The 27,478-nt window shown below is 49.5% G+C and overlaps 1 protein-coding gene and 1 long non-coding RNA gene across 5 annotated transcripts in view; one reads left to right on the top strand and one right to left on the bottom strand.

The window, feature by feature from the left end:
- The window catches only part of PAX2 (paired box 2), a 77,717-nt gene extending 54,907 nt beyond the window's left edge, over positions 1-22,810 (bottom strand). For 2 of the 4 annotated variants that reach the window (XM_090278414.1, XM_090278415.1), the window contains exons 1-3: positions 22,753-22,810; positions 19,095-19,263; positions 18,122-18,319 (exon numbers count right to left, since the gene is read on the bottom strand). In XM_090278414.1, coding sequence (XP_090134540.1) covers positions 18,122-18,319; positions 19,095-19,263; positions 22,753-22,795 — 410 coding nt within the window. In that variant the 5' untranslated portion in view covers positions 22,796-22,810. Of the gene's footprint in view, positions 1-18,121; positions 18,320-19,094; positions 19,743-22,752 lie in introns of those variants that run through there. The other 2 variants (XM_090278411.1, XM_090278413.1) reach the window with 1 other exon arrangement.
- A 241-nt stretch (positions 22,811-23,051) lies between these two features.
- Positions 23,052-26,437, top strand: LOC150010508 (uncharacterized). The gene is made up of 2 exons (XR_016511242.1): positions 23,052-23,254; positions 26,148-26,437. It is a non-coding gene; the product is annotated as an uncharacterized LOC150010508 (long non-coding RNA).
- Positions 26,438-27,478: the final 1,041 nt, after the last annotated feature.

The raw sequence follows: 27,478 nt of genomic DNA, 5'->3' as shown, positions 1-27,478 counted from the left end.
CTCTGTCTCTCCATTGGCACAACCCCTCCTCCCCAAGCAGATGGAAGCCTGGAGGAAATGCCTTTTAGCAGCAGCAGAGGTGGGGCCTCCTAGAGCCTGCTTGGCCTCCCCACCCCCTCTCCACTAGTTACTCAAAAACAATTCATGGTTTCTCTCCCTGTCCACCTAAAAGAATGTGATGTGGTTAAACCCTGTAATTGCTTCCTTTTAGCTACAGGATGAACTCAAAATTCCTCAGCCTGGCCTTCAAAATCATTCCCAATCTGGCTCCACATTGGCTTTCTAATCTATTTATCTGTTCCTCTCCTCCCCTCAGGGTCTAGCATAGAGCTGGAACCTTGGTTTCTTGCTTACTCAATTCATATTGGACCCTCCCCTAGACTAAGAGCTCTACAAAGGCAGATGTCATGCCTAGTTTTCTCACCATTGTATTTCTAGCATTTAGCGACAGTGCCTGGGATAATGTAAATAGTTGAAAACTATTTGTTGAATAACAAATAAGTATTATTATTAATAATAATACTATAATATTTAGGAATATAGTGAGCTAATATATGTTCATTATGTACCAGACAGTGTGCTAAGCACTTTACATGGATTATTTATACAGTAGTCCCTCTATATCGCGGTTCACTTATCGTGGCCTCACTGTACCACGGGATTTTAAAAAATATTATATTTAATTATCGCAGATTTTTCGCTATATCGTGGGATTTTGCGGTATTGTATACATATGTTGTTAAAGTTACGTAGGTTTAAGAGTGTAGAGTAAATGTAAGGTTCCTACTTCGCGGGTGGGTCTGGAACGTAATACCTGTGATAAGTGAAGGAATATTGTATCTTATAACTTCTTATGCAGATTATTAAGTGTAGTCTATTGATGTGGAAGTTGAGGTTCAGAGATGTTAAGTAACTTGCCCAAGGTTGCATAGCCATGAAGTAGTGAAGCTAGGATTTAAACCTGGGAACCTGACTCCAGACCCCATGCTGCTAACCACTGGGTAGAATAAGTGAATTATATCAAGAACAGATGGTAGAATCCATGAGAAGCTGGGGATGAATAGAAGAGCTGCATATAATAATAGGAAAAATAATAACTATCACTTATTTTTTTATTCACTATATGACAGGCATTGTAACAAATGCATTTTCTCATTCAAATCCTAACTACAAGCTTATCAAATAGGCGTGCTCTATTACACCAAAGAGACAACAGAGAGGCTAAGCAACTTGCCCAAGGTCACGTGCTTAATTGCACTAGGGCCAGATTTTAGGTCCAGGCCAGTGGCTCCCATATTTGGAGGCTGAACCATATTACCTCTTCTGGAAAGTTCTATGTTAGTAGTTCTTTGTGTTTATTCCCTATTTGGGCACGAACAAATTTTCCCTCAGTCTTTTCACATCCATGATCTGGACAACTGAGCAAATGTACATGTAGACAATTAACTGAGATTGTATGTAGCTGTGAGTCAAAAGATGCTGACCCTCTCTCCTGCACTTGCCATAGTTGTATTTGATAAGCATCATGTCTGTGTTACAAAAGAACCACAATTTTTGGTTAAGTGATTTGATTGCTGTGTATTTTATATGCACTGGTAGATTTTGGTTGTAGACTTTCTAGATTCATTCTACCTCTCTCTCTCTATCTATCATCTATCTAGTTTTCTAATCATGTACATGATTATGTGCAGACACTGCATACAGATGTGTTTCTCAGTTTCTATGTTTCTAGAAATTATTTCTATGACTAGTGTGTCTTTTTATTCATGTCTGCTATAATACATTGATCCAAGATTTAAAACACTGGATATATTTATTGAAACCTACTTCATGAATTTCTGCTTAGTTGTGCCTATTTCTGTCAAATATGTGAGCCACGCTCATACATGACTCCACACCCATTACTGTTCCCTTCCCAGGGTGTTTTGAGACGCTCGCATCACAATCATATTTTTATATTAGTCTGTGCACCAGTATTGATGTGCATAAATGTGCATTTGTATACCTGTGTATCTTTCTGTCTATGGCCAGGATGGGGGGGGTAGAGTGATGTGGAAATGAGAGAATTATTAAATGCCAAGTAGATGTGCAATAAATTCCATTGATTTTATAAACTCCAACTTGTCTTCAGTCTCCTTCCATTCTTTATCCTGGGGGCATTGCAACAAAAACCTATTTTAAATACCTTTACTTCCCCCTCCCCCTCCCCAAAAAAGTGTCAATATTTTATTTGGATTTTTAACTTCGCTCCATAACAGTTGTTTGACCTCCTGACTCGTGCGAGTCACATAAATTCTGGGACTTTATTCAGGAGCCATGTTCCTGCTATTGAATAAGCAATTTGGGAGGGTGAATTAATGACTTGTGCTGTTGCTGGAAAGTCCCTGAAGAAATATTAAAATTGCTTGCAGACTGAATCGATACTCAGTGAACACCCAGCAAGAGGGCTACAGTTCTAGAATGACCACAGAAGGCAGGGCTTGGAGGAAGAAGGGGAATTCCTGCACCCAGCTTGGCAAGCCCCCTCCTGAACCACCCCCTACCTTTCCCTCCATCCCTGGAGCTCTGTCATTTTCAGTAACAGCAAAGTCTGATTAAACCCCAACCAAGATAGAGCTGATTTGTCCTTGCTCGCAAAGCAGACTCAGGGAACAGTTTACTCTTACTAGCAATGAAAGCCCGGAGGCCATGTTGACCAGGTGATGGTCCAGACATATCCACTTGCTGGAGGAACAGGATGGCACTGCTTTCTGGCAGGCTGTGCTGTGCTTGGTGATCAGGAGGTCGCTGGCTTTGGGAAGGCTGGGGCTGTGACCATTTGGTGCTGGGCATGCAGAAGGGTTGGTGTTGCATTGCTGGCTCCATCTCTCTGTGTGTCTGACCAGTGCTGACTGTCACTCAGATGGCCACATGATTTCAGCCTTTGTGTATGGGTGTGCCCGTAGGATGGAGAGTTGAATTGTGTTGTGTTATGGTGTATGGCATTGTGCCCATTCATTCCTCCAGCAGCTGGCTTAAGGTTTGTTACTCAGTGTTTTGTGGTATTGTGTTGAGGAGACTGCACTTTGTGTAACACTGAGTTAGAAGAATTTAAGTATTGTTTGGTGGCAATGTCCATGTTTCTGCTTTGAATTATTGTGTTCATTGATCATATCAGCATGTTTTCCTTTTTTCGTAATGTATGTTTCTCAGAGATTAGGTTAATGGGTGTCTCCTTGGTGATGTGGGTTGAGTAATGAATGATGCTGGAGTTGGGTGGTAGTGTATAATTTGGTAATTGCTTTCTTGGTGTGTTTGTGGGTGAGAGGGCCCGTCCTTTAGTTTTTAAAAGCTTTTCTGGCTTAGTCACTTGTACTGCTCCTTTCCAAAAAAAAGATTCTAGAAAAGCAGAATTAATCTCTTCTTGACCAAATGCACAGGTCTATCTATTTCTCTTGGAAGCAAACTTTTTCTGCTTGACAAAAAGTTTTGATCTTACCCCACTGATACAGGTCCTGGTGCCACCTTCCCTGCATCTGCCTAACTCAGAGAGTTAAGCCCGTAGGCCAAACCCTATGCCTGTAGAAAGTCTAGATCCCTGATGGGGCTAGAGCAGACTGGATGGGAGAAAACTCTCCAATTTCAGTGCGAATAACAGTTTGCTCCACTCTGTAGCTCTGGCTCTGGCCATCAGCATCTCCTCCCTTTCAAGTATCCCCAGATGATGTGGCTCAGCACTCACACCATGGAAGAGAATAGGAAAGAGTACTAGGCATGACTTTCTACTAGGCGTAGGGTCACTGTTCTAAGCTTGTGAGTAAATGTATGAATACACTGCTGGGTGTGAGTCTGTAAAATATACAGAGCTCCAAGATATTACACATGCCTGCACTTCCTTTGATCAAAAGTTGATAGGAAGTATGGACTAATGGATAAGCACATGGATAAACACATGGATAAGCACAAGGATGGGTTCCAATCCTTGTTCTGCTACTTAGCCTGTGGCCAGAGCAAGTTATTTAACTTCTCTGTACTCCTCATCTATACACAATCCTGCAAAGACCTATGGGGTTGTTTATGAAGCTTAAATCAATTAATACATGCAACATGCTTATAAAAATTCCTAATGCAGTGAGCAGTTGTTAGTTATTATTATTATTATTAAGACTAACTAAGTAAAACATCCATAAGACTGGCCTACACATGTGTATAAACATGTACATGTGTGTGCTAATGTGCAATAAACCTAACATAAATCAAAGTGTTTGTAGGATTTAAGAAGAGAAGTGCAAAAAACTATAGTTAGCTAGGGGCAGTCAGGTGGGGGCAGGAGGTAATTCTCTTCTTGGCCTTCTGGTCCACTGGACAGTGGCAGGGGCTGGGGCCGATAGAGTTCACCACTGCCCACCTCCATAAGAGAGCTGCATCCAGCCCTGTGGGGATGAATAGGCAGAAGGGAATACAGTGGCTTGTATACATTTAACACTTATAAAAAAAAATTAAGGATGAATGAGCTCTCAGAATTCAAATTTAGCTCACTTAAAATATTTTATTTTCTAATTAAAAAAATCAGGACCTTTCCCAGCTAACAGATGTAAAGGAAGAATAGTGGAATTTAGGTGTTAAAGTTGGGAACTAAGGAAGAGGTATGAAAGGAATCTGTTAAATAAGTGAAAGTTAAGGCCTTTGGATGTGGATCTGATGGAAGTCCATTGAGCTGAACTTGGCCACGTAACTAGGCTAAACAGGCTGACAGAATTTGGGGCCATAGCCTCATTCCATTCCCATAAAGATGGGGAGTCAAAACACATTATCATGAGTTGCGGAAACTTTGGTTTTCATCTTTGCTCTCACTGGGCACAAAGGAAAAGGAAAATTTGCAGTTGTCTGGTTACTTTGAGCCACTGCACTGAATACAGTAAGCGCAAAGTAAATGTTTTTCTTAAATTTTTTCCTTAAAATTTTCTTATTTATAAATAATGGAAATAGCTGCAATGATTATCAACTTTTCATGCTTCCCTGGAATGTACAGATAAGCGGACCAATTTGGTAGACAGATTTGGTTTGAATTTGCCAAATATTTGCTCACTTCTCCATCTCCTCTTTCTGCATCTTTTATCTTATCTTTAGTTTCTCTCCTTTCTTCCCTTCCTCTTCCTGTTTCCCTCTATTTCTCTTCCCTCTTTGACATTTAAGAATCAGGAGAACCCTTCAAACCCATTAAATAAGGAATTTTTTTCCATTACCATTTCATTTTATCTTAAAAAAAAAAAAACTCTACAAAATGCAAAGCACCACAACACATGAAAATGCCATGAAGCCCAGAAAATGCCAACCTTCAACTCCTCAAGCAACAGTAGGCTCCTCACGGAGAAGAAATGTACAGTCATATGAAGTTCAAGTACACACTCACACACACACACACACACACACACACACACACATCCTCAGTGGCAGGCCTCTCAAAATGGACAAAGGGGAAAATTACGTAACTAATTCTGTTCCATCGTCAAATAACTGAGTTATAGAGTTGTTTTTTTTTTCCTGAATGTACACAGAGCAGGTCCCCTTCCTAAATTCAGCTGGGCTCATAGCGGACCACAATTCTCACTGGCATTCATTTTATACAATTCTGTTCACAGAATATCCTTTTGGCTCCTCAAGCATTTTTATTTAAAAGATTTCATGTTTATATACACTACAGCCAGAACTCATACTCACTGACATAGACACATAAAAAGAAATATACACTCTTGCCACAATAATAACTAACATTTATTGAGCACTTGATATCTGCCAGCTGCAATTCTAAGCAGGTTTATGTGGACTACTCATATAACTTTCATGAGAACCTATGAGAGAGCTATACCATTATCCCCATGTCAGGTGAGTGAGGAAACTAAGGTCCAGAAAGGACATGAGATTTACCTCTAACTACACAGCTAGTGAGTAGGGAAGCCAGATTCAAACACTGGCTATCTCTTCCCAGAACCTGCTTTCTTACATTTTCTATGCCACGTAGGTTTATGTGAATTGCCTCTCACACAGCAATGGATGAGTGAAAGAATAAATGAATGAAATACCATATCTTCTAGATCTCTGATACTCTCCTTCAATCTGGCAAAGTGGATTCCCTTATGGAAGCTAGGCCTAATAGACAGCTTAAGTTTATTCAAACAAAGTGATCTGCCCTCCCAACCAACTTTCAGGTGTGCTTGTTCAAATACTAAATGCTTTAAGCTCCAGCTCTCCACTTCACTTTCAGGCCAAGCTCATTCTCCCTTCAAATCAGAAATGAGACTCAGATGCATCAAAGATGTTTTCTAACCACAACACTTTGTTTCCCATTTTCCTCTGCAAACAGGTGTTTTCCAATAAATGAAACACCAATGAAATGAAAATGGGTGTTAATTTTGTGCTTGGATAAAAACTGAGAAATTCAATCAATTACTTCAGACATCTCCAAATCACCAGATACTTGACATCATATTGACAACTTTTATTAAATGACTGACTAAAGGCTTTGGTTTTCATCCAGATGTTTAGGAGTTGCCACAGTCATTAACCTATTCATCAGCAAGTGCTCATGGATTTCTAGGCCATATAAGTGAATACTAACAAGAAAAAAATAACCGAGAATAAAACAGACTGAAGAGAACAGGGGTAGCAGCTATTTGACAAAACTAGTCAAGCAGGCTCCATTCTGGGAATGGGTTGCTGCCTTGGAGATCCATTAGAACATGGATCCAGCTCACAAGAGACTCATGTGCTTAAAGAGCTTTAAAAACCTTATAAGGCTATATCCTTGACTGTTTACAGAACTAGACCCAGTAAGATCCCTGCATGATGAAGCTGATGGATCAGTCCCAGCATCTGGTACAAACAGCCGATGTTGCGGCCAATCCGCCCTCTTCGTACTGACACGGCCTCATCTGCTCTCTGGATGCCTACATGCCTGTGTGCTTAGTATCTCTACGTATCAACAGTCCAAGCTGCAGATTTTGCAAAGCCGGGCTTAAATCTGGTTTGTGACTTTGTGCGTGCACCTCTATTTGTGATTTAGTGCTCTGCCTTTTATCATCTCTCCTACTTCCATTTTCTTTCCCTCTCTACTTTTTAATGCTCTTTACAGCTTCCCTGTCCATAGAGCAGCACAGCGATCTTTCAGTGTCTCTATTGATATACCCAAATGATTTTTCTTACCCAGGTTTTCTCTCCACTCAACTTAATTTATGTTTTAGTAAATAGGAAACTTAGACCGTTCCATTCAATAGTATTTAGGGTTATCACTTTTATCAAAGGGATCATGGCACTAAAGGACATTTGTTTATTTCTATGAGAGGCTGGCTCTCCCTACGTGCAAGAAGGCTGTGTGCATGTGGGCGTGCATGCACAGCGTCCTCAGTTTGTGCCACTATGCTCCATTGCCCTAGGTCAATGCCACTTGGCACTGGCAGGAAGAGCCCAGTGAAACCATAATATGGATGAAAGCTGACCCTCAAACTGCTGGAAATAAATCCAGCCCTGGGCCTTCCCTGCTAATGACCGCTCAGTTCTTTTAGGACCAGGGCCATATATGCATAGTCTGGCTTCCTCCAATATCTCTTCCTCCCACGCACACCCTTCATCCCAGAGCTGCAGAGGAAACTGATGACATTATTCACAAGCAAGGTGTTTGGGGCAGGGAGGTGCACTCTTCTCCTGGAAGTGTGAACTGGGGGGGTAAGAAACCAGGCCAATACCTCCCTATACTTCTGGGTCATCTATTGTCTTTTTTCTTTCTCTTCAATTCTTTCAACACCTTCTCCTCATTTCTAACTCTATTTGACCTTGAACTTTGGCCTCTCCCTTCACACCAGAATGTGTCCCAAGGGGGACAGTAACTCCAAAGAAGCAGTAACCTGGCCTGACAAACCTGGAGACCAGTCGCCAGAGGGACCAGCTCATCACTCCACTCCTGGAAATAAATCCCACTGTATTTGCATTTTAATTTTCCACATAAACAAAGGCCCAGAGTACTCGCTTGGGCAGCATCACTGGATGAATTTAATTAGAAATGAAAAGTTTATAGGGCCCTCTTTAATGCGATTAATGCTCAGTTAACATTTATCACATTCGTATGCCGGAATCGCCTTTTCTAAGCAGCCACTGGCCATGAAATGAATTTTTCTCAACTTTTTTTTGCACCCATCCTGGGAGGTCATCTCCTAAGGAGTCTATACCACCTTCCAGGCTGTACCCTGGGGCCAGGAATTAGCTGGTCCTCAGAGCCAAGTTCAGGGGAGGTGAGAACTGGGGAAGAGGGACATGTGTATGTGCAGGGCGGGAAAGCAGGGGGTGTAAGAGTGAGGTGAACACTGTTTCTAGGAGGAGCTGGACCTGAACCAAGGTGGTGCTTTCTGCAAACAGCTGAGTGCTCTGCCCAGAACACTGGCTTAAAGCCTTCAGAGTCTCTTCCCTAATAATAATAACAATAATAATAAACAACCTTATTCCTAATACACACAGCCAGTGCATTTATATAGCCAAAAATCAAGTTCCTGCTAGGGCTGGTCAAGGTCAATCTCATCTGGCTCTCACTTCTCTTCTCCTGCCTTCGACCATCTCTCTTCTACCATTTTTCCCTGTCTCATCCGGCACTCTGTTAGACTGTCCCTCCCAGGCCCTTGGCAACTGGGGAAGGAACCCAAATCTTGACCCTGGGGAATGCCTCCCTTTCTCTGGCTCTCCCAGAGGCCAGACAGCTACAGTCAGTGGGAAGGCCGCCTGCCCTGGGTGGCAGCTCCTTAGGGAGGCAAAGCATAGTGGGGGAACATGAAACCTCTACTGGTCCCCAGAGGAATGATGGCCTTCCTTATCTTATCAAATTCCCTTCAGTCTTCCATTAGAGTCTACTGAGATTGCTCTCCTAACCCAAACCAGCTAACCTGTGTGACGATGATGAGGGTGGAGAGGAAGGAAAACATACAATGGGTAGAGGGAAGGGAGGTATCCTCTCTGCAGATGATAAAGGAAATAACTTGTTTGGTCTCTGTCCCCACCTGCATGCACACTCCCTTTGAGGACCTCAGCAGTCACAAACAAGCAGTTGCTACCTGTTTTCCTAGTAGCATGTTACTCCCACCTGCCACCCTGGCATCACACACAGCTCTGCACCCTCACCTCCAGCACAGCAAATGCATGTGTATGTACTCACACACTGAATGTGCCCAGACCCTCTATGCACCTGACAGGACCCCCACTCATCAACCCAGCAGGACAACTACCATCTATTCAACCCGACACTCTCCCAATAACATTTGCTAACACCCCAAACATGCAGGCCATCCAAGTGATGGCAGAGCCTTTTGTTCTGGGACCAAACAATCCCTTCAACTGGAAGCCCTCTGAATAGTGAACCACTAGCTCTCTGTTTGACAGGACTGACTCCTTTAAGAGCCCCCATGGAGTGCCAGGACCACTTAGACAGCTTCCCAGGGCACGAATGCTATGCTCAGCTAGGTACCATGAGCCCACAGACTCTTTCCAGAACAGAACCACATAGACGCTACCAACACAGTCACCAACTTTTCTTGGTATGATACACAAGGCAGGCACCATCTTGTTCTCTAGAATTAGGATGAAAGGTCACAGGATAAGGAGCAGAATGAGGATCTCCTTCCTGACCATCTCTGTGACCTGTCAAGCTGGACACTGCCCATGAGGGTCCTGATTTCCTTCAGTTTCCTTTATCAGCCCAGCAAACAGCCTGGAGCCAAGAGGGAGCATCAGGACCAGGGAAAGCTGCCCCCAGTTGGAGCTCTCTAGGGACACTGTTGATCTCTCTCCTTGCAATCCTCCCGAGTCCTTCCTCTCTCTGATTTCTTGACCTTATGGTACCTACAAGGTGGGTACAGTTTCCTTTCCAGCCTGTGGCCCTGTGTCACAGTCTTTCTCCTCCTGCCAGGAGCTGCCAAGAGCTGCCAGGAGCTGCTGGTCATGTCCTCTGGCTTCCTCTGTTCCTGGATGGCTGCAGAGGGAGCTCACTGCAGAGGTACTTGGGCAGAGCTTCAGGCGGGCAGAGGAGGAAGTCCAGAGCAAAGTGTCCAGAGGCTCCCGAGTAGAAGGGGCTCCAATCTGGAACACCCAGGATGTGGGGGCCTCCCTTCCTCTTGGCTTCTTTCCCATCTGCCCTCCTGCCACAGACCAGGTCAGAGCAACCGCACTGCAGCAGCCCCACAGCTCCTGCTGGGCAGCTTTGCAGTGTGCTGCCTGATGTAGGCAGCGGCCGTGAGCTCCGGGTCCTGTGACTTTACCCTCCCATGCCACTTCCTTTGCTTTGCCACCTTCCTCCTCCCTGGCTGCCTCCCTTTTCTCCTTTACCATCTCTGAGCCTCCTCTGTTCCCGTCAACCTGGTCTACCAGCTGCCCAGAGCTCTGGCTCCCTCCAACCATCTCCAAAACTTCACAGGGCTCCCAAAGGCCCTTGGCTTAGATGCACAGATCCAACCCCACCTTTTAAGCTTCTATCGCTCCCTGCTCTGCACTCTCACCATACACACCTGTCCAGGCTGAGCCAGCTCCCAGACCTCTCTCTTTTCCTTCTCAGCGTCATCACCTCCTTCCTCACACTTTCAGTCCTCAGTCTCATTTTGTCCTCCCCTTTCCATCCACATTTTGTCCTCTCCTCCCCCAGCTAGGGAGATCACTCCCTCTGTCAAAGGCTTCTTGACTAAGGAGCTCAGGAAATGTCACATCCCCCTGCACTTGCACTGAGGTTACTGTTTTGGTCTGAAGCAGGGAGATAAGTTATATCCAGTTACGCAGACTGTGGGCTGCAGGCTGCTGGCCCACAAATTGAATCAGGACTGAAGATGAGTTGTATTTGGCTAGCACAGAGGTTTTAAAAACCAAATCTTACTGCCTCTAGGCTGGGCCTGTGCACTCCAGCTTCTGTTTGTCCAGCCCTCACTGCCTCTGTCTCATCTCCTGTGGCCACTCCCACTGCCCTTTTCTGCCGTGGCCCCTGGAGGGATCTGTGCTCATGACCCCTCTCTATCACTGCCCCTCACTAACATGTTTCTTGTCTATCTGGACTTTTGGGCATTGCTTCTCTCTGCTCACATCCCCACAATAAACCTGACCTCTCTAGAATGCCAAGGACTCTCCGTTTCTCAGACTCTGTTTCTTTCTCTGTCACACACACATGAAAAATAGAAAATATATGCTTATCACATTAGCTCTTAAAAACCAAAAGAAAAAGTCCAGTTATTTCTGCGGCTTTTGAGGATGAGCTACAAGAAGAACCTGGCTCTATGGCCTTTTCTATCTCCTTCCTTCCCTCCTTGAGAGTTCCCAGGACTACATGGGGCCTTGCTCCTTCTCTTCCAGTGCCAGGTCATTCTCCTGCTGTTTCCCACACCCGCAACAGCTCCCCTATGCCCAGCGCTCCTCAGGAGGCCCCAGGCATCTGCTTTTGCCATCATGCTGCTCCTGGTATTCAAGCCTTCTCAATTTCCAGCTATGCGTTTCTCACACATAGTTTCTTCCCTATTTCCCTGGCACCTGGATTCTTGGGGAAGGGTTTCAGAGGATGGAACTGGGGCCCAGCCCTTGGGAGAGCTCTGCCAGTGATTGTGTCCCAGTGCTTCTGCCATCCCTGCTACTGGGGCATCTGCAACCCTTGGTGGGTCACTGCACCACAGCTCTATAGGGAGGGGACCCACCAGGAAGAACATCTTTTTGGTTGCTTATGTGGTTGGTCCCTAACTAGTCTTGCCAACTGGGCCAAGACTCCAGTGTTGAAGTGAAGATGGACAGCTGATCACACAACTCTCCATCACAAGGGTCGCATCACTACAGCAAAGCCCCTTCTTATTAGGGGCTAACTGGACTATGAAGTATTACAATGCCAAATAAAAATAAGAAAGAAAGAAAGAGAGAAAGAGAGAGAGAAAGGAAAAAAGGGGGGGGGGCGGGGAGAAGGAGAAGGAGGAGAAAGAAAATTGGCCCCAGTTTGCCCAAATTCTGAAATTAAGAATCTTAGGCCCAGCCCCGTAATTATCCAATGACCCAGTGACTGCCTCATTGACCTGATAGGCCCAAGGACAAAGTGCCCAGACTTTGTCTGTGACTTCAGGTCACATCCTATGGACCTTCTTCCCTTTCTTCCTCTTGGCCTCAGAACCCTTTCACCAAAGAGCAAATACAGGTTGGTGTGCCCTCACACATACACACACACCCCTCAAAGATTTCAACCTCCATGCCTAGAAACCATCATGAATATATTCAAATGGCACCTTTACAGCGCCACACGAATAACCTGTTCAACAGCAAGAAAACATCGCAACCCAGTAGCAGACAGGTAGACAGATAAAGCCAAGGTGATTTAATTTCCCACCTGTTTAATATTTAACAAATAACAAATTTTCCCATTGGTTGTGTGACACTGTTTCCCATTCCTCAGATCTGTCAGGGCCCCTTCTCTCTTCTCTAGACTCAACCACATTGCTGGGTGAACTGCATTGACCATAGTGGTAACTGCTTCTCTTGCCAAAATCTAAACTCTGAACCTGGTTTAAGCATCAAGGAAGGAGGTGCAGGCCAGATTAGCACCCTTTACTGCATTGTTTTAAAGAACAAGAAGTGAAAAAATTCATTCCATTATACATAGTTTCCTTTTATTATAAGAATTCAAACTTCCAACTCCAGGTAGCAACAAGGACGGACCGGAGCATTACAAAGCAAAGTTGCAGCATAGCTAGAACTTAAAATCTAGGAAGCTGGGAGCAGACAATGGAACCCCTGGTTTAAGGTGTTCCTACATCAGTCCTACTGAGAAGACTGGGAAGCAGGACATCTATCCCATGTGAGCTCATAAGAAACTGGTTCTTCAGAGTATAAACTCTTCGTCCTTGTGGTTGGACAGCGTTAGTTTATCTTCTGCACCAGTTACTACCATCACTACTCTTTCTCTGCGAGCTGTATATAGTCCACAAGCACATACCATCACACAACCAACCACATGATCCCATGTGTACCAAAACAAGTCCATTTTCCAACTGTTCCCTCTCACCCCAACTTCGAATGGTGCCTTTCATCTCCTGGATCTACTTTGCACAATAATTCTCTCCTGTGCCAATATGCTCACAAAGTCAATGCTCTCCCCTGCCATACCTCACTCCTTCCCCAATACTCCCTTCTCCAGGCACCCTGTTTCCCTTCTCCAGGGGATACTCTTGCCTGGCCCCATCTCCACTTGTCTAATTCCCCCTGTGGCCCCTGTATTGAACTGTTGTGTTGTCCATTTCCCTGTGACAGGGCTCTGGTTACAGAGTTATTGATTGGTTTTCATGCAGACAGATGGGCCCTTCCCCAGCCTCCATCGAAATCCCTGCCTGTATGGGCTGATTGTTGCCTCTCAGAGTGTAGGACTGCATTGGAGACCACCCTCTGTGCAACCTCCATGGCCCAGGCTGTGGACGGTAATAAATGGAGGCAGCCTGAGCGATAATAAAAGCAATTGAGTGGGTTACCTGTGCAGACACAAGATTTATGCCTCTTCATTTTGATGTGATTGTTTTATTGAGTTCTCAGACTAGTTGGGACACCATTTATTTATTTATTTAGGGGTTTCCCTTTCTTTTCCACTTTGCATCACCATCCAAAACCCACTTGGAGCTTTCATGAGGGATAACCCTTCCTGTCTGCCTCCTCCCAAGAGTTGCTAGCTGAAGAAAGAACTCAGGGCAACCAGCCATCGTTCTCAACTGAAGGCCATTTTGTGGACTGAACGCCCACTCTGAGCTAGCCAACAGGGAGATAGACTGATACAACTGCTAGCCAAGAAGTCTAAAATAACTAAGAATGAAAATGAATTTTGAGACAGACAACACCAGCTCATGTGAAGGAATAAGAGGTCCAACAGTCACGACTGTTTCAGATGTTCCTCAGCAGCAGGAGAGCCCCTCTGGGGAGGGACAGGTGAGCAAGGCTTCTCAGATAGAAACTGACATGCGTGTTTGCTGTTTGTGACCCAATCTGGCAAGTTCTCTGTCCTATTTCTCCCATTCTTCTGTGCAGAGGAGGCTTCTTAGCCCATCAACTTGTCTTGGCTTTTTGCCATGAGACCAAAACCCCAACCACCAAACAGCTGCAAGGGCATAAAGATATGGCATGAAAAGCTGTGCGTTGAGCTCAGCTTCATGCCAATCCAGGTCCCAGAGTCAAACATGCAATGTTCTAGAACCTGAATTTCAGAGAGGGAGATAAAACCCTAGCCCTAAATATGTCCTCAGCAGTCCCTTGACTAGGATGAGTGGCTCCCAGCTTATATGAAAAGGTCTTTGAATGAACAGCTGGTACACCCCTGTCACCTCACTGCCAGAGATCTGAGGAAGACCTGTGAATGACAGAGGATGGAATTCTTTAACAGCATTGGGGCTGGAGCCTTCTTAAAGCCAGTGTTTCCCCTGCTAAGAGAATGAATGTGCTCACTTAGAGCTAAAGAGGGTTAAGAGAGAGTGTGGGTAGCAGGTGTTCAATGAGAAATGGACCCTGGAAGAGTCCACTCCAAAGATCTAGGAACAGGGAGTACCCTGGTCCCAAATTGTGTAGGGCAGGCTGAAAAAGTTAGGAGAGGGGTAGCCTTATTGTCAGCTCATTCCCAGAAATTGCCCTTGGGGGATCTTCAGAAACCCTAGATTCTTCCTGCAGTTTGTGCCTGTTCTTTCAAAGGAGATGTATTCTCACTGCCCAGAGCAACAGCCAAACCAGACGGCTTTGACATATAATTAGGAAAGTCCTTCCTACCTAGTCAATTGCAGTGTAACTAGGTGACTTTGCCCCTTTTAGTAGCATGGATCTTCCTCCAACTCTTCCCCTCTCCAGGCAATTTCCCACACCAGGTTTCAATCTCAAGTCACCTGTTTATGAGCACCAGCCTGCTACAGCAACAGTGTATAAGCTGAAGAACTGGTAACTCCATGCTCAGTGATCAGTCACCCAATATTGAGAATGACGCAGATACTAAGAAATGATCCACATGCTAAGCAATCCAGTCAACCCTCTGGATTTTTGACAGTGATCTCTGCGGATGGAGGTAGGGGTTGGGGTGGGAGGCCTCCCTGACCTACTCCACTGGCTCAGAGAAGTATTTCTATGAGGAATTGCTAATGGAGAGTGTGGGTTGGTTGTCTTAACCTTTATCATGACAGAATCAGAGAAAGCCAAAACCATTTTGAAAGCATAAAAAGCAATTTAGTTTATAACCATAACAGCATATTTCAAGTGTGGCAACAGCATCTGTTTTGAGGAGAAGAATATGAAAAACCTTATGATTTGGCTCAGGTGGGTGAGCATGTGTGGACTTTCCTTCTTGCCAACCACCGGCACATGCACACCCTTCCTCATAATGGTTATAAAGTACCCAAACACACGTGGGCATCTTACCCACAGTAAACCTCTCAACTCAAGAACTGCCTTCTTACCTCAAGACACCACACTTTCTGCACAGGGGAAAATCTCCAGGCCCTTCCCACAGAGAATGAGAATTCACAAAGTCCCTGACATCACCAGCACCAGCAGAAACACCTGCCTTTACCAGGCTTTAGGGTGAAACAACACATTTCGGATAAGCCTTTCCCCTTCAGAGCAAAGCACCTGCAGGGCTGAAGCTAAGAGTGTGGGGCCCAGATGCATCCCCTCAGCCTCGACTCAGCAGCACACGGGGGAAGCTCCCAGAATTCTTTCCAAAATATTAACCAAGATAGGATTCTGTCCCAAAGCAAAATGGAGAATACCCTCACTGCTCCTTATTGACAAAACAAGCTTGGAAGCCTAACGGTAGACCCAGGGCTGCCTGCCCATGCTGCTGGTGGCTTCCCCGTTCCTCTCCTTCCACTCCCTCTTCATCTATAGCAACACCTGCCCACAGATGGCTATTTCTCCACACCCAAAGGGAGCCTCCGTGCCCCTCAGGTGATAGGGCTCCATAGTGAGCAGATTCTGCAGCTGTCAGAGCTGTCAAGTTGAGGCCATTCTTTCTGCACTCTCATTTCAACCAAGACTCATTTCTCTACTTTTTCCCAACCCTGGCAGATGCACTCCCAAGGCCTCTTAGAGCTTGATCTTGAGGTCACCTGTCCCCTGTTCTCCATGCCTTTTCAGGATGAGAGCATCCCCAAACTTCTACCTAAGCCAGCTTCCAAAAACATCTCAGCCAGTGACACAGAGTATATTTTTGGGGTGAGGGAAGGAAGGGGTGACAGAAAAGGTGCTGGACAAGGGGTGCTGCCACTACACCTGCCTTGATTGTTCCAATTCTCCACCCATCAAGAGAAGCAAACCACCTTAACTGTATACGTCTTGGGTTCCTCCAGAGCAAATCCTATCACTGACAGCAACATATCTCTCTAATATTCTCCAGAACACCAACACCTAGTCCCAGCACCATTGCTTCTCAAGCAGGGCCACTCTCCTCCCAAGATCTCAGTTTCAACTCACACCAAAGACCAACAGTCAACCGAGAGGCTAAATCTCCAGATAGCCCAGAAAACAATGCTTTGTCCCCTTTCCTTCCCTAACCACCTCTCCCGCCTCAGACCCAAAGCACCCCCCAGAGACTCCTCCTCTAGCTTTTAGATGCAAAAGACTCATCCATCTCCCAACCCACCAGCCTCTTTCTCCAGCTCCTTTGGAAGGTGTCTGAATGTCAAATGGCTATGCTTTCAATGCCTAGCTGAGCCAGGCCCAGGGAACTGGAGGTTTTCGGAGGGTGTATAATTAGCTGATCAGTATTATGTTACCCTGATCATAACTGAATAACCATTTTAATACAGATGGCACACACTGGGATAATTTCTGGGGTCGCCTTGCAGTACGTTACAGCACAAGTGTGGCAGAGGGAATCTTCTTTAGCCAAGGTACATTCTACCAGCTAATTCTACCTGCTGTTTTCAGGATGATTTGGGATAATTCCATATCATTTGCAAAATATTTTTTTTAAAAAACAAAACCTTGACACGCGATGCCAGTTTCAGGAAAAGGCACCATCTGAATTATTAGTTGTCCTGATAATGAGCCTATGAAGAATGCAAAGAACAATAAGGGTATGAAACCCTTAACCCTCATCTCATTTGGGGATTTGCTTTAAAATAGGGGGCAGGTGTTGAAAGACTGGCCAAGGTTATCTGGAACTCATACAGGGTCTCTGTTAATGTCAGGTTGTACAGTTCTGTGATGTTGAAGCCGTCTCGGTTGCTGCATACAACTACTGCTTACGTGAGCTGTACCCACAACAGACAGACATATCTGCACACTGGCTTAATGTACATACACGGATGAAGTGTACACATGTATTCTTTCAGGGGACATGCTGGAGAGGTTTGGGGATTGGGAGACTAACTATCTTCTGCTATTATATGTCAAGCTAACTCTAGCCTGCATCGTCCCCATGTGCCTGAGCCTGCCATCAATGTACTCTGGCCTGGACACAGGCACTCCAGGTGGTTAGAGGCATCTCCTAAGGTTCAGCCTCAGAATCCTGAGTTCTCCCTCCCTGACTGGTGTCCTACTCTTGTCGAGCTTCTCTAGTCCCTGCCAATTGCTGGCTAGTGGTTGGCAATCGCTCCATAGGCCTGGATACTCCTGCTTGTAGGCCGGAAATTGGTGTGAACCTTGCTAGCAAGGCCTGGGCTCCGGGGAGGCAAGCTTTGTGGGAGTTGGCAGGGAGGGTGGGGGAGCCAGGACAGGCTGCTGCCCCTGGGGAAGGGAGTATGCCTTTAGAAAGGGAAGTCTGTTTGGAGGCGATGAATAGACACTGGTCATTTTAAAGGCTTAGGCTGTGGGCTGTGATTGTCTCTAGATACCGAGGCGCGTAATCTTGGAGTCTTAATTACCACAAACACTTGGATTCATTTCCAGGACGCAGGCGAGAGAAGCCTGGCAGGGAATACCCAGCCCTAAGCTGGAGACAGCCCTGTCTGTCTGTCTCTCTGCCTCCCAGGTCTCCTCTCAATGCCCAAAAGGGTTTGAGGCTGGGAGTGGGGAGGAAGTGCAGAGGCTGGAGAAAGAACCAAGATCCCAAAAGCATGTGTTGGGGTGCCCTGGTGAGCAGGAGCTGGGAGCCGGAGTCCTTCCCTGCAGCCCAAGGTGGCTTGCTCACCTGTTGATGGAAGAGACGCTGGGCACTGTGTCATTGTCGCAGATGCCCTCGGCCAGGAGCCGGTCGCGGATTTCCCAGGCGAACATAGTTGGGTTCTGTCGCTTGTATTCAGCAATCTTGTCCACCACTTTGGGCGTCGCCACTTTGGGCTTGGAGCCACCTATAACTCCTGGCTTGATGCTGCCAGTCTCGTAGTACCTGCGCCGGGAAGGCCGGCGGGGTCAGCGAGAAGCAGCGGTGGTAGGGGCAGGGGCAGGGTGGGGTAGGTTCCAGAGCTGCTGAGCCACTCTCCTGCCTGAGGCAGCCCGCACAGAGGGAAAAAGCCCAGCTTGGCTAAGCCAGCTTCCAAGGGAGCTTGGCTAGGGTGAGGGCTGCAGAGAAGGATGAGGGAGAGGACAAGGGGTACACTCCCTCTGGGAGGCAGTCATGCCAGAGGCTGGGTGCACACCAGCCTGAACAAGCACCCCTGGGACTGAAAGCCCAACCTTTCATTTGGGAAGAGCAGAAGGAACTGCGCTCCCAGGCTCCCAGGCAGACCAACGCTGAGGCATCACCTCCAGCCCTTTCCCACTGAGTGCAGAACCTCTGTGGGAACCAAGACCCTCCTTCCACCTCCCCAATGCTAAGTTTTCTCCTCTTCGGTACCTGTTTTAGCTCCTCTCCCTATTCCTCCAATCCCCCAGTCCGTATAACTCTGCTAAAAGACATGCCCCCTCCTTTTCTGTAGACAGGAATTAAGTTGCCTCCCAGAGCTGGGCAGGCGCTGGATGACCCTACTCTAACCTCTCTCCAGGGGCCGCAGCCACCACCTGAGCGCCCTCTCCAAAAGTAGCTCTCCAGATACCCTGAGTCAGTCACTTCCCTCTTTCCCTGGCATCCTCAACTTTTAGTCAAGTTTTCAGGCTGGAAACCCAGGGCCAGTGGGGGAAGGAGGCAGGGCATCCCCCTGGGGCAGAAGCTCCGAGGCCCTCACCTGCCCAGGATTTTGCTGACACAGCCGTGGCTGACCCGCAGCTGCCGGGAGATGTCGCAGGGCCGCACACCCTGGTGGGCTAGCTCCACGATGCGCTGCCTCACCACGTCGGGTAGGGGCCGGCCATTCACAAACACCCCCCCGAGCTGGTTCACACCCCCGTGTCCTGCTGGGGAGAGACAAGAAAAAAACACAACACCCCACACACAGCAGGGACCAGCCATTAGTCAGGGCCCACAGCCCAGGACTTGTGAAGGGAGCAGGCAGGGCAGATGGGGCATGTTCCCGGAGTCGCGGGAGAATGGTGGCCCGCAGAGCACAACGCGGAGAATTAGGTATTGGAACTCGAGGGCTAGTAGAGACGCGGAAGCGCAAATGCTAGGCAGAGAGCTGGGAAAGAACGCAGCTCAGAGACCAGTGGGACACAAGAGAGAAAGTGAAGGAAGGAATGGAGACGCAGGAGAAGTGAAAAGAGGGGAGAAGGGGGAAAAACAGCAAAGGGGGAATTAATGCTAGCCAGGCAGAAAGAATGTTAAAGAAAGAAAGGGCCAGGCAGAGGACGGAACCTGTGGGGCGCGTGATCCCGCCTGAGCCGCAGGCAAAATGGAGTTGTCGGTGTGCGCGGGTGTTGTAGACGGTCCGGGTCCGGGTGACTACGTAAGGACTCCGAACACAGAGAGGGACACCACTAAGTCCCTGACATCCCCAAGTCCCTGACATCTCCCTTCTGCTCTCTACCTTTTTTCTTGTGTTTATTTTTAATCGGATTGGGATTTTCTACTTCTTTCTCTGTGTTTTTGTTTTGTTCTGTTTTTTTGATCGAGAGCTTTCATTTCCTTTATGTTTTCCATCTTCAGATATTTGGGGGTCCATATTTCCCTCTCGCCTCCCTACAGTCTAAAGTTCAAAGGAAGCCAGGTGGAGGAGGTAAGGCCAAAGAGGCAGGTGCCCAGAGTCTGCTGCGCTCAGAGACAGGGAGGCAGCGGTGAGCGGCGCCGCGCCGCGCGGGTTAACAGCTACAGGACGAAGGCTGCTAAGGCTCTCCTGCCGCGCTGCGCCAGGCTCGGGGCCCACCGCCTCGCCCAGGTCGCCTGGTACAGGTCGCCCTGGCCGGCCGAGGGCTCAGGGGGAACCCTGGGCAGCCAGCCCTGGCCAGCTCCTGTCCTTCTGACCTCTCAGACCTTGGCAGGCGCTCGGACACGGCGCGGCAGGGCGTTTGCTCGCTTGGCCAAGAGGAGGGCGCTGGGTCTCCAACCGGACTCCAGCTCAGGCTTCCAAGCTCGGAGCTCAGGTGGTTAACGGATGCCAGGCCTGAGGGCGCTTGCTGACTCCCCATTCTCCCCGGCCTAAAGCAGTCTAGAAATCCTGCACCCAGAGCGATCAACCCGCAGCCGCAGTTACTGATCAATCCAAGCGCAGAGACTTCTAGCGGCCGAGTTGGGCCGGATAGGGCCATCAAACTGCAGCCCCTGCCCTACTGGCCTCAGGCGACTTTCGGAGAAAGCGGGGACATCTGCATCCTGCTCAATTCTTTCCCTTCCCCTTCTGGGGGGACCCAGAGCACAGGCGGGCAAAACCCCTGGGGAGAGGCCTCGGAATCTGGAAGCTGAGGAAGGCCGGTACCTCTTATTTTACTCCCCATCTCTGCTGGTCTCCCTACCTCTAGCCCCACTTCTCACCCCTCCCCGCCCTCCAAACCCCGACCATCAATAATTTAGGCCCCGGGAGAACTCGCGTTACCGGTATGAAAAGGCGGCAGCTGCGGGCAGATTAAAGATGAATAATTCAGCCTCCCCGGGCTCTGGGCCCGGCCCCTCATCCCCAATCTAAGGGGTGGGAATGGAAGGGGACAGGGAGGGAGTCCAGGGCTGGGGGCCGGAGCCGGCTCTGAGTAGGGCCTGGATGCGCCACTGCCGCCGGCGCCCACTCCGGCTGCGGAGGCTTGCCGGCCAGTCCGTCGCCCGCCGCCCGCCGCCCGCGCCGCGGTCTCTCCCTTCCTCCAACCACCTTCAGCTCGCCTTGCTCCCCTTTAGGTTTCATCGTAGCACCCAGTGGGCAGCCAGGATTCGGCAGGTTCCCCGCGGCATCAGCCAGAGAGCGAGAGCAGAGGCAGCCGGGCCGAGAGGCAGGCGGGCTGGGCGAAGACTGCGTGTCGACCAGGTTTCTCTCCCTCAGAAAAGAAGCCTGGGTTTCTGGCTTGGCTCTCAGAGACTCGCAGCAGCCCGCGGCCCCTGGCTCGGATTTCCTGTGCTTGGATATTATTTAGGAAAATACATTTTATCCCAGGGGTATTTCTTTAAAGCTCCCCCTGTAACGCTATATATATATGCTCAGAGAAAAAACTCTGCTCTCCATCTTCGGCTCTCTTGTCTGAAGCACAGATCCAAGCTAGTTCTAAAAACTTTCCCTCTGAAAAGTTACAAATCATCCTTAATTATTAATCTACGAAGGAGATGTCTTTATTTAGAATCTGTTTACCTTTTAAAAAACCTGACAAAATTTCTGAATTGTTTTCCAAGCTAAAGACATATGACAAAAATTAAATTCAAATTTAATTAAAATAATTCCCTTTTCTTGTTTTTTCATTTCTTTTCTCCCCACTCTTTTTTGGTCACATCCTTTCTGTTTTCTCTCTTTTATTTTCTTCCCCGTGTTTTGATTTCTCATTCCTTTCTCCCCAGCTTTGGCATTTGCCTTCCTTTTGTTCTTTCTCCTGTATTTTCTCCCTCTTTGCTTACCCCCTGGCCAGGTCACTGGCGAAACCGTTCTCGCCAGGGAGTGGAAGGTGGGCAAGGAGCCTCCAGAACTAGAAGCAGAGCCTTGCTCTGCCCAGGTGCCTCCTGTAAGGCTCCTCTACTCCGTCTCTTGCTGACTTCGATTTCTCCTTGGAACATCTCTTTGTTTTTAGAGCATCTCCCCAGGAGAGGAGGAGAAAGATGACCACCACATCCTGCCAATCTCAGACTCCAAACTCAAGGAGAATAGGAGAAAGAGAGTGAAAGGAGGGTGGAAAGAAAAGAAAAAGAAAGAAGTATTTCAAACCAGTCTACAAGAAGCCTTGGCTAGACTGGCAGGGCACGGAGATGCTGGGAGCTGAGGTCAGAAGGGGGCACCCCACCCCCATACTCTTCTGCCTGTTTGTCCTGACACCGAGGCTGCAGGTGCTCCCATTCTGGTCCTGGACAACTACACTCTAAGTTGGAGACAGGTAGAGATGAGGGGAGGGAGGAGGGGAAGCCAACAGGGAGAGGGAGGAAGAGAGAAGATAGAGAAATCACAACACAACACAAACCCTTAAAACTGCCAGCCCATTAGTCACCCAGCCCAGGGCAAGAGGATGACTAGGGAGTGAGGTTTCTGGAGGGGGGTGGGGGGTGGATCCACGACTTAAGAAGAAGCAGGTGGAAGGAAGGTGATGGGCACTAGGGAGGTTAGGAAGGCAGGTAGGGGGAGAAGTATGGGTGACAGAAAGCAGGAGAAACTGAAGGCTTTAGAAACACTGGGAAATGAGAGAGGAAGAACGAAAGGGGAGACTGGGAGAAGCCAGCCTGGCCTCCAAGATGGGACCTGAGAACCGGGGGTCAGGGCTGAGCCAGGAAGGAACCGGATTGGGACAGGAAGCCCCGAACTGGAGCAGAAGCCGGGCGCCGGTACTCACGGTGCATCGCGGAGAAGGGATCTGCTTTGCAGTGCATATCCATGGGGAGGCAGAGGAGCGGGAGCAGCGCGGCCGCCGCCGCCGTGTCGCCTCTCAAACTCAACTTCAGGACTTGAGGAGAAAAGGGAGGGACGATGGGGGTGGGGGTGAGCAGGCGCCCAGCTGCGGCAGGGCGCACGGGGTCGAGGGGCGCCGCGCTGCTCTCCCGGAGGGGACTCGTCCCTTGCCGGCGGGAACCGGCAACCGCAGCGCCCGCAACTTCCCGCCGTCGGGGCGCGGGGCTGGGCGGTCAGCAGGATGGCCCCGAGGCGGCTGGCCCGGCCGGGGGGATTTGGAGGCGCATGGCGCGCGCAGCCGCTGAGGCCAGGACTGAAGCTAGGAGCGGGAGGCGGCTCGCTCAGCTCCCGTGGAACCTGGTCATCCGAGAGGCGGCAGTCGGAGAGGGCGAGGAGCTGGGTGGCCCGAGGGCGCCGGGCGGGGAGTCGGGCCGTTCCAAGTGCTGGTGAGTTGGCGAAGTTGGCAGAGAAGTAGCAATCCTCGGGATGTCTGGGAGGGCGCCTTCGGGAGGGGAGAGTGCGAGCCGGGCCCCCACCCCTGGAAAAGGCAGGCACACGCTGCCGCGGCCCAAGGGCCGAGAGGGAGGGAGGGAGCGAGCGGCGCCTGCAGCACTGGGCTGGCCCCAGGTGGGTTGCGGCTGCAAGAAGACTCGGTCGGAGACTGGAGCCTCGGCTCCCGGTGTGTCTCTCTCTAAAAGCTGCAAAGTCCCCTCCAGACCCCCTCCCCCTCCCCGCGCTGGGAGATGGATGACTTGTCAGACAAAGGCAATAGATTCCACCACTCTGTGATTCGCCAGCGCCGGAGCCCCGAGCCTCGGCGAGGAGGGCCCCGCGCCTGTCACTCCGGTGCCGGCGAGGGGAGGGTAAGGGAGGGGGAAACAGGAGGGAGGAAGGAGCAGCAGCGGGCGAAGGAAGAGGGAGGGAGGGGAACAGGCCACGGGGAGGAGGAAGGGGAGCCGGGGATTAAAACTACACTGAGAAACGAAACTCGCCGATAAGATAAACGTTAGATAAGGATAAAGAGCGGACAGTCTAATGAATATTTAGGCATTGACAGAGGGCCGTGGAGCGCACCGCGCTTGGAAGCCAGACTGGAAGTCCCAACTCACCCAGCCCTGCCATCCACTGGCCAATGCCCGCATGGACCATGCCGCCGCGAGCTGGGTCCGCATCCCTAGGCTTAGCCCCTCTACTGTCCGCTCTGAGTTCCCTTCCGTTCCTTCCTTGTTCTTCCTTCCTCTCGCAGGTCCTTTCCTTTCCCCTTTCCCTCCTGAGGTACCTCCCCACCCATGCACCCCCAATTCTCATTCCGGGGCAAAGTGCCTGGCAGTTAGTCGTCTCCCGTCCCACGCGCGGCTGCGCGTAGAGCTTCCCTCACCCACTTGCCCATCAGGATCCGGGCAGCCCAAAACACTCGGTTTAGAATCAAGGTGGAGACCAAAGGCGAAGACCCGCCTGTCTCAGTGGGACCCAACGGGCAGTGGGAGAGCCCGAGGACTCGGTTCCTGGACTTTGGGATAGCCCGGAAGGAGGGCTTGGGGAGGGAGACAGTGCAGAGCGACTGGTCGCTGGCGGCAGAGAACGCGGGAGACCAAGGATGGCTCTCCCCGGCTGGGGAGAAGAGGCCGTGAGCGAGGCTAAGCGCCGCCCGCTGCCAGCTCCGCGGATCCGGAGCTAGCACAGGCGCCTGGCCGAGCCCCGCTCCTACCAGAGTCAACGGTCCAGCCTCAGCAGCTCTCGTTCGCGCTGGCTCTCTAGCTCGCACGGGTCCGCTCGCACGCACCAGGCAGGAGAAGCCCTTTGTCTCCTAACTGGTTAAGTACAGAATATCCAGGAGATCTTTATGGAATATTTTCCCTCGTCTCATAAATCATCTTGGCACTTCAGCTGATGTTTTAACTCTCTCTCCCTCCTTCACTCCCTCCCTCCGCTTCCCTGGGTCTGCGGAAGGGCGGTTCAGGGAAGCCCGCGCTGCGCTCCAGCTTCCCGGACTCAAGGCTCCTCTGGCCCGTGCCTGCGGACCCTGGCTTCCGCCGAAGCGCCGCGGACTCACGCCACGGTCCCACTGGCCAGAAGCTTGTTGGCAGCTAAGATGGGGGTAGCACCCGCCCAACTCAGCCAGGAGACTCCTACTGGGCCTGTTGCACCCGCGCTTTGGGGTGCCTTTAATTTTCTTGCTGGGCTAGGGCCAGGCTCAGCCCGACAGGATTCTGAGCCTCCCAGTCCTTAGAAGACCCGGCCTGCTGGGATCCTAGCATTGCCCTACTTGCTAGATCCAACTGAGGTCGATCTGCTTAATCCACCTGCGGAGTAACTTCTGGGAGGGTGAAAAAAAAAAAACCCGTCCCCGCCTGCCTTCTCCCTCGCAGCCCCCAACCCCACTTTCCTTGGGTGGCCAAGCTAATTCCCTGGGGCGGGAGGTTGAAGGGGCGGGAGGTTGAAGGCGCCAGGGTCCAACCCCGAAGGTCAGTCTCTTCCTCTCGAGACCTGCAGATGGCGCTCCCGGGTTTGCTTTGGCCTCACAACCCCACGAACACGCACTAACTTCGTGTGGGGACTGAAAAAGGAAAATAGTTTTCATAGCCTGAAAGGGAAAGACTCCCACTCCCAAGCCTGGAAGTAAAAGGCTCTCAGGTGGTATTAGTTGGTACAGCGTTGGGCTTTCTTCAAGGGAGGTAATTAACCCAGAATTGATGGTGTGCCTGGGGGGGGGGGTAGGAAGCATTGAGGAAGGGTCCTTACTGAAAGGAACTCAGAACTCAAGGAGCCCTTTGCCCCATGTCTTCCTAGGTTGGTCCAGGAAGTTGTCTTGGGGAGGCTGTACTACTATTGGAGGAGCAAGATTGTGGGCAGAAGCCCCTCCACACATTGACTCGGATTTTTCTATAATCAGCTGAACACATCCCTGTGTGGGTGCAGACCACAGGCCATTTGCAAGAGGGAGTTTCACCTCTTGTAAAGGAGACTTAATGCAAAACTATACTGGAAGTTGTACTCACACACCTATCCTTCACATGTACTTCAAAAAAAGTAAAAACCTTTCCATGATAATCCAATTCACAGCTAGCCCCTGAGGTTCCAGAACTCCACCCACCCACTCCAACCCAACTCAGCCCCTCCTGGGACCCTTTCTCCACTCAGCACTAGCTGGGCACTCACCCTCCCACCAGACCAGCCCCTGGCAGCTTCCTTCTTAGCTCTAGCCCGTCCTGGATTTAGAAAGTCAGAGTCGTGCTCCTTAGTGATCTTAGCCAAGACAGCCTTCTACTGCTCCAGGCTGAAAGGCTGGCCTCTCCCTCTGATGCTCTCTTTCCTGTTCTTCCCTTTCTTCTTCTATAGAGCCTAGTAGAGAAGAAAAAAGCAAGAAAGGAAAAAAGGGAAGAAGAGAGAAGAGGAAAGAGGAAAAGAAAGAGAAAGAAAGAAAACAACCCAACCCCAAACACAACCCGGGCTTGGCCCTGTCAGGGTTGGTTGCTTTTCCCTTTTGCCTCTAAATGAACCTTTTCTCTCTGGTGTTTTCAAAGCAGCCCTTCCACCCCCCAACCTAGGGGCATTTACACTTCAAACAAGGCTCCCGCCTCCCTGCGGAAATTTAAAGGCAAATAAACTTTTGGGGAGTTGCTCTGATACCCATCTTGGGATTTGCTTCATTAGCCGCCTCTGTGCATCTGATCTGCCCAATAAATCTTCCTTGTGGATCTCTGTTCCTTTACCTTCTCCATTCTCTTCTCTGCCAGGCTTGCCTGACGCCCAGCACACCCGCCCTTGCCTCCTTTTCTCCAGCAAAAATGCAGCCCGCCTGAGTCTCCTGTTGTCTGGAGCCTGATCTTCCAGGGTGTAGGTGTGCAGGAGGTGGGGTCCCCCTTGAGCTCCTTTCACCTCCCCCATAGTGTACACATGCACAGGCCTCCAAGCCAAACCAAGTACAACTAGCACCCCAAACTCCAAAATGCGTTTCTGGGCAGATTATGCATGAAGCAAAGGGCTCATAGAAACCCTCTCCTTTACCCCCAATTGCACCCATTCCTTTTGCGATCCTTCTGCTCATTTTCCGGTTTCCCCCTCCGTGGCCCAGGGCTTTTTGCTCGGGTGAGGAAAAGCAGAGGCATCTCAGCCTCCCCTCCACAGGCAGGACCCTGACTTCGAGTAGTTTGGGAAGGCAGCTTGGTCTGGGGAGGGAGGCTGAGGCAGCGAGAAAGCCCCCAAGCCATGTCCAGTTTTGTTGGCCTGGGTCTGTCTTCCTCCTTCCACTCCTGACACCTCCCGGGGAGCGGCAAAGGGAGCCAAGGCCGAGGCTCTTAGGGAGGGGATTAGAAATTCCGAAATTAAATGCATCTCCCTAGGAAATGCTTCCCACAGCGCGGACCAAATTAAATGCATTAAAGTTCAGGGGGGAAAGAAGCTGTTTAGAACCAAGGGGGAAAACTAGTCCAAAGGGAAGAGAAGCAGAAATAGAGGAGGGAAGAGAAAAGGGTAGTGCAGAATAGCAGCTCCCAGCTGAGCTCCTTTTCAGAATTATTCCCAGTTTTAGAAGTCATCACCACCACAAAAAAGAGAAAAGAAGATAAAGTTCGTCTGACAATCCAAGTCTGGGACTGCCAGCGACCAACTCTCTCCAAGGATCCCGGCCCACGCCAGACGAACACTCCCGAGATCAGATTCCAGGCAGT

Source organism: Furipterus horrens, unplaced genomic scaffold (assembly GCF_987537825.1).
Source record: "Furipterus horrens unplaced genomic scaffold, mFurHor1.1.pri manual_scaffold_5, whole genome shotgun sequence".
Taxonomy (NCBI): Eukaryota; Metazoa; Chordata; class Mammalia; order Chiroptera; family Furipteridae; genus Furipterus; species Furipterus horrens.
Note: the sequence above shows the minus strand (reverse complement) of the source record. Positions and strands in the feature narration are given on the sequence as shown.